This window comes from Pinus tabuliformis, chromosome 6, assembly GCF_031772625.1.
Source record: "Pinus tabuliformis cultivar Carrire ecotype Pingquan chromosome 6, CPIR1, whole genome shotgun sequence".
NCBI classification, from domain to species: Eukaryota; Viridiplantae; Streptophyta; class Pinopsida; order Pinales; family Pinaceae; genus Pinus; species Pinus tabuliformis.
In genome coordinates, this window is record NC_142292.1 from 1,729,830,542 (window position 1) to 1,729,837,628 (window position 7,087).

The 7,087-nt window shown below is 42.3% G+C and overlaps 1 protein-coding gene across 1 annotated transcript; it reads left to right on the top strand.

Moving 5' to 3' along the window:
- Window positions 1-324: 324 nt before the first annotated feature.
- On the top strand, window positions 325-864 carry LOC149265729 (uncharacterized). The gene has a single exon (XM_089405936.1). The coding sequence runs from the start codon at window positions 325-327 to the stop codon at window positions 862-864; it is 540 nt and encodes a 179-aa protein (XP_089262062.1).
- Window positions 865-7,087: the final 6,223 nt, after the last annotated feature.

A 7,087-nucleotide genomic window follows, 5' to 3' on the forward strand; every position in this document is an offset into this window, starting at 1 on the left:
TCTGACATTAGACTTATCAATGTATATGGGCCATGTCAAAATCGTGGAGAATTCTGGGAGCATTTACTGAACACCAATCTTCTGCAAAAGGACAACATAATCCTTGGAGGAGACTTAAATTTCTCTATTGGATTCTCGGAGTCATGGGGACACCATGCCCAAATTGACCCCCTATCTACTTTCTTTGAGAACATCCTGGAGAATCATAACCTTATAGATATTCCATATGCAAAAATACAACCTACTTGGAGGAACAAAAGAATTGGAGAGGACAGCCTCGCTAGAAGGCTAGATCACTTTCTCATCAAGGAGTGACTGTTGGGTATGGGCTATAACTACAGGCAGTTTTTTGGATTATGGGGTATATCATATCATTTTCCGATATACCTTGAAATAAGAGGTGGACTGAACAAACCCAAAGCCCCTTTCAAGTTCAACTCTACATGGTTGAAAGATGCAGCCTATATTCGAATGGTAACTGATTATTGGAAGACTCACCCTCTTGCTGCTGGTGGGAATATAGCAGAAGGTTTTGCTCATAACCTAAAGGAGTTGAAGAGATTATCAAAAATCTGGGCACACAACAAGAGAGAACTGGATGATCAAACCCTAAGGGACACTGAAGCAGAGATTGTTGCCTTGGAAGATGAGCATGGGAGGGGTTTTACTACTACTGAACAGAAGGAGAAGCTCACTACCTTAATAGCTAAGAGAAGTAAAATTATAAAGGACAGGGAAGAAACTTGGAGGCTGAGAAGTAGAGCGATATGGTTTCTTGAGGGAGATGATAACACAAAATTCTTTCACAAATATGAAAATGGTCGAAAAGCTATCAACTCCATTTGGAAACTGACAAATGAGTAGGGGATTAGAGTGAATACCTTCCAACAATTAGCCTCCCTGGCCACATCCCACTTCAAGGAGATCTACAAGGCACCTCCCAATGTCACTCTCGCTGAAGTCATTAGAGTGGCACAATTGTTTCCTCTCTTTATGGACCAGGAGTCCGCTTTGGATCTCAATAGGGAGGTCACCACGGGGGAACTCGAGGCTACCTTAAAATGGTTCAAGCGAGACAAGAGCCTAGGAACAAATGGCTAGTCGGTTGAGTTCTACATTTCTTTCTTCGACATCCTTGGAGGAGATCTCTTGAAGGTAATTAAAGACTGTAAGATCACTGTAAACATGTCTTAGGCATTCAATTCCACCTTCATTGCCCTTATCCCCAAATCAGACATCCCTATCTCCTTTGATGACTTTCACCCCATCTCCCTATGCAATTGTATCTACAAAATCATTGCCAAAATCATAGCCAATCATCTCTATCCCATACTATCCACCCACATATCCTTTGAACAATTTTCCTTTCTCCAAGATCGATAGATACATGAAGTTGTTGGAATAGCACAAGAAGTGATGCACTCTATACAGTCGAAGAAGCTGAAAGGTATGATCCTCAAGGTAGACCTCTCAAAAGCATTTGATTGAGCAAGTTGGTTATATATCAAAATGCTCCTAACACATCTAGGCTTTCCCTTTGAATTTATAAAATGGATCATGTGTTGTATAACAAATATATCTTTCAGTGTCCTTGTAAATGGATCGGCAACACCTTTCTTTCACTCAGAAAGAGGACTCAGGTAGGGTTGTCCTTTGTCCCCACTATTATTTCTTCTTATCATGGAAGGTCTCAATAGACTTATTAAGGAAGAACATAGTAGCAGAAGATTTAAGGGTATCAGGATCACCGACAGATGTATTCTGACTCATTTACTATTCATGGATGATGTGTTAATTTTCCTCAATGGTGGTATTGGGGATCTGACTAACTTACAGAACACCATAGAATTATTTCAAACTGCTACAGGTATGGTCATCAACAATACTAAATCCACCATTACAGCCACAGGATGCACCCCTCATGAGATACAGTATGCACTCCATATATTTCCATTCACTCTTCTACAGATGGAGGATGGCCTTAGATACCTAGGGTATAGACTAAAACCCCATGGTTACAAGATAGCAGACTGGACATGGTTAATCTCCAAGCTAGAAAGAAGGCTCAACATTTGGTATCATAAGTACCTCTCCAGAGCAAGGAGACTAGTACTCATCAAAGTTGTTCTTGAAGCCACCCCTGTATATTGGATTTCACTAGCATGGATCCCCCATGGTATCCTCTCTAGAATACAAAACTTTTATTGCAGATTCCTCTGGAAAGGCAATCAACCAGGGAGGGGCAAAATGGGAATCGCTTTCTCTCCCAAAGAACTGGGGAGGATGGGGAATTAAAAGGTTGGAGGAATTTTCATCTGCATTGGAGGCCAAGCTTGGTTAGCAATTGATCACTACAAACAGCCTATGGAAAGAGGTGGCTTATACAAAATAGATATCCCCCCTAAATTTGATGGACTGTATCCAACAGCCAAACTGGAAAAAAACAGGGATCTCAATCATCTGGAATTTTTTTTTAAACTCCATGCTTATTATCTAAGAAGGGCTCACATGGAAAATCAAATTTGGCACATCAATCTACATCAGATTAGACCATTGGATTGGATGTGGTAATGCCAACAGACTGCCTCAAGATCTCATGCTACACCTTATTAATTCAAGTATCACACATATTAGTCACTTTGCAAACCTAGAGCACACCACCTTATTTTATCAGGCCTGGACATCTTCTCGTACCCTGAACATCCCCCTGATCTGGCATCAACTTTGGGTGGACTATACAGTAGCACTGACAGAATCACACATCAAAATTATGGAAGGGGATGATGAGATTATCTAGACGCATGCTAAAAATGGGGTATACTCCCCTAAAGAGGGATATCTCTGCTTATCTTCGGTTCATAGAGCACAGTCAGTGACACGGAAAGGAGCTAATGATTTTAGTGGAGGTGAAAACAATCTGTGAGATATGATTCAGGGTGGCGATCATGGGTGGATGAAGGATAATGTATGGCAGTGGACGGGACACGGTTGACTCTTTCTGAACAACATCTCTTGAACATATAACGACACTGATGTGATGGATCGGTAGCATTACCCCAAATATGGATGGTTTGGCGAAGACCATGGTGATGAGACCGGTGAATGAAACAACCCAACCCGATGTGGTACGGAGGACAAAGTGTCATGTTCAAGAGCGACTTGCTACCATTAAAGCTTTGAGGTTCTCCCAATTTTTCCCCAGTCATTTCTGACCAGTACCTCTTTATTTTTGTCAAGCTTGAGGAGGATAACATATGCTTGTTCTATAACCTGCCCTTTGGGCAAGCCCATCGCTAAGTTTTAACGAGCCTAGTGATAGGGAAACTCGTTCTCGTCTAAAGACAAGTTTGTCGCTATTTAATCATTTTAACGTGTCTAGCGACAAAGACAACTCGGTCCTTTTCATTTTTAGAGAGTCTAAAAAGGTACAGAAAGTTAACTCCAAAATTCCTTTTTCGTCATCTAATCCCTTAAGTCCGAAAAAGTATAAAACAATACAGAAGGGATGAGTTTTCGATAATTTTAACGAGCCGAATAAAACAAGTGCTCGACCTTTTTGTGAAATAATCCCTCAGGTCCAAAAAGATTAAAATCTAGAGGAGGGATAGCTCTTCCGGTCCTTTTAACGAGCTGGAAGGCCAAAACTCGGCAAACTTTTCATATTTTACGAGTCAATTGAAAAGAGCTCAAAGAAGACTCGTCTTTTGAGGAACGAGTGATAAACAGGGATAGCAGCAGATTCCAGGTACAGGTTGGAATTTTCCAATCACGGCAGTGTCACAAGGATGGCTAGGTGAAATCACTCTTCGCAGCTGTTCCTCAAAATGGGTAAACAATCATATGGGGGTGAACGATCGGCCAAATGGAATGGAGGCGGCAGGTGCAAACACGACCAAGGCTTTTATGGCTAATAAATTTATGATCACAATGGTTATTTACCGGGATAGGTTCATTTTTTAATGAGCTTGAACTCTGGTGGGAACCCTTGCTCACGCTTTTCTATTTTTTAACGAGCATAAATTCCACGGTAAAACTGCTCGGATCTTGCGTTTATTTTTTAAACGAGCATGAACTTTATGCTAAAACTGCTCGATATACCAGTCATAAGATAAGAATGTCTCCTGAAAGATCCCATTTTTTATAGAGCTTGCGCCTTACCAAAGCTATGCTCCCTCTCATCCTTTCTTTATGCAAGTTCGGAAACGGCTAATCCCAAAAACAGATAAACAACCGCTCTTAGCTTGCACTCCAAAAGGTTTGCATGCCCCCAGGTATAAAGTACAATTTCAAGGCTACCCCTACTTATCTGATAAAACATTTGTTTTAAAGGGTGAGGCTTGCCTCTTTCTGGTTACCCAAAGATGGTTCTATTTGCTGCCGCAAATGAATCTCTTTCTTCGGCACTGTCTCCCATAGTAGACAATGGTGAATGACCTTTTTCAAACAAGTAACCTTAACAAAAGAATCCTATTCCAGAACAACCCCTCTTCCACATACGGACGGGGTACGGACTAGTCATATTCTTTCATAGAAACTCTACCTTATACCCAGGGTTTCCTCTGCCCAAAGCAGACCAGGATGCATGCCCCCTGGGTTCCAGTCCCATCTTTCCGAATCACTCGCACTCATCGGGAAGGAGGACTGGGGGTGGAGACATTACTTGAGTGAATAGACCATTGAGGGTTGGTATTTGACTATTTGCGATGCGTGATCCCGGAAATGAAAGTTGGTCTACGAGCTTGACCACCTTTCCTTCGTGTGGAAAACACATTACTCTAAAGAGTGAGGAGACTATAGCTCCCATGCAATATATATAGTCCCGTCCAAGGAGTAGGTTATAATCCAAGGGTCCTTGAACGACCATCACGTTCATTTGAACGGTCTTCCCTTTCAATGTAACAGGCACATTGGGGAGGATCCCTGACGGTCGACTGGTTCCTTTATCAAAGCCCGAGAGATTTCTTATCTCAGGCAAAAGCGCCGGGGAACCCAGTGCTTTCCAAGCAATAGAGGAAAGGATACTCACAGATGCCCCTTCATCAATGATGGTTCCAGCCATCACCATTCTATAAATTTGGACTATGATTCTGAATGGTATACTGGCTGGTAATCGGGGTCTGCCCAGTTGGTTCCAATCAAAGGACACAACCAGGTTACTTGGTGGTGGGACCGAATACACGGCCGGATACGATCTTGACGATGTTCCTTCCTGCGATAAAGGAATGGGCGCATTGCCCTGATGCTCATCAGAATCTGTGTTGATGAAAAGAATCTGGATGGTGTCATCCTTATTCTCTTCCGTGGGGGTGTCATTTGAAGATGAATCTTCAGTGACGGTGTCATTTGAGGATGAAACCTCTAAAGGAAGAACCGGGTCAACTGCTGTATCGACCTTTAGACTTTCGTCTGGTCTGGATTCAGTAGGTTCATTTTCAATGACTGACGCCTCAGCTGACCACTTGAGTGGGCCGGCTGCAAGGAAAATTTTAAGGATGGAAAATTTTCTTGAAGTTTAAAACATTGGCGAATCTCACTAATCCCTAATATGCAAATTATAAATGTTTATTGATATATTTGTAAAATTAATCAAATTTATAATTATTTTATATATAGTCTCTCTATAATGTTGGCAATTTTCAAGGTAAAATAATTTTATATTCTAAAATTTGGGCGAATCGTCTTTTATAAAATTGGAAATTGGCGAATCTTTTTTGTGGAAAAATCATGGAAAATTAGCCCACTGGGCGAACATTAGCCCCTAAAATTTTCCATGGCCGGTTGTGTTTTCAACCAACGAAGGACTTGGCACGAGTTTTTTGTATCCAGGAGGAAGTCTCAACGGTGAAACCGGATGATCTTCCAAAACTCTCTTCGCTTCGTCTAAGAAGGGACAACGGTGGATGGCGTGATCGCCTTCACACAGTCTGCAGGGGGATCTTGCTCCCCCTTTTTGTCTTGAACCTTCACTTTCGCTGGTTGACGGTAAGCACTCAACCTGGCTATCAGAGGTTGAGGCTCCCGAATTGTGCAACCGAGGGGACCAGTCCCTTAGTATCCGGGGAATACAGGGAAAATCTCTATGGAAGTGGTCTCCTCTACATATGACACATGGCGATTTAGGCCCGGTCTGTGCTGTGTGTGGGTTTTTGTTAGATGTCTTTTGCTTGCCCCTAGTCGCCTTAGGCTCCTTCTTCTTCTTCTTCTCTTTCTTCTTCTTTTCCTTCTTCTCTATGGGAGCTTGGCTTTTGCCGGCTCTACCTTTTGAAGATGAAGGATTGGAGGAAGGGTTAGAGGAAGTAGAAGGCTGGTGGGAGGCTCTAGACTCATCTAACTGTTGACTCGACTGCTCAGGAACCATGGTGTTTTGAACTACATTAGTTGAGAATAGCCAAATAGGCAGGCCAATTGTCAGTCCTGGAAGCGACAATGTGGCCATGTGGGGCGCACCAACTTCTCCCCAAGAGGAGAAAGGACTAGGATTTCCATCATGTGGAATTCCTTGGTTGGGGCGTTCCATGTTCTCAACTTAAAGATCAACGCGGGAATAGGAGGTGATTATGTTCCATTTAAAATAAATTTTATAACGATGCTTAGACACAACTTGCTTTTTCACTTTTAAGAAGTTGAGAAAAATCTAAAGATGACTCTAGTCTCCTTCGATGTTTTAACGAGCCCGAAGTGACAAATGCTCGGATGGACTTTTTCGGTTATAGAGTTTGAAAAAGGCCAAAAGAAACTGCTCTGGAGTTCTAGGCAGAGGGTGTGTCAAACCTTTCGCAAAACCACAGAATACGTTTTACAGTACGAGTGGTCGATCTTCGTGAATGTTGTGTTCACTGCATTGCGATCAGTAGGGCGGCCGACACGGTTTCCTATGGATAAAGGCTTTGATCCTATAGGGGTCTCCCAATATATACGCGACGGTACGTGGGAGAACAAGTCCGTATTGATACTTATCGCTTCACCGTGGAGGAATCACCCAACCACTCAATGATAAGATATCACGTTTAACGACGCCGGAACACGTCTCTAGCTTAGACCTCTATGTGTTTGCGTTATGTTTCAATGCATTGTTATGTAAATTCAA

Coding starts and splice junctions, on each gene's coding strand:
- LOC149265729 (XM_089405936.1), top strand. CDS start 325: ATGGGCTATAACTACAGGCAGTTTTTTGGATTATGGGGTATATCATAT.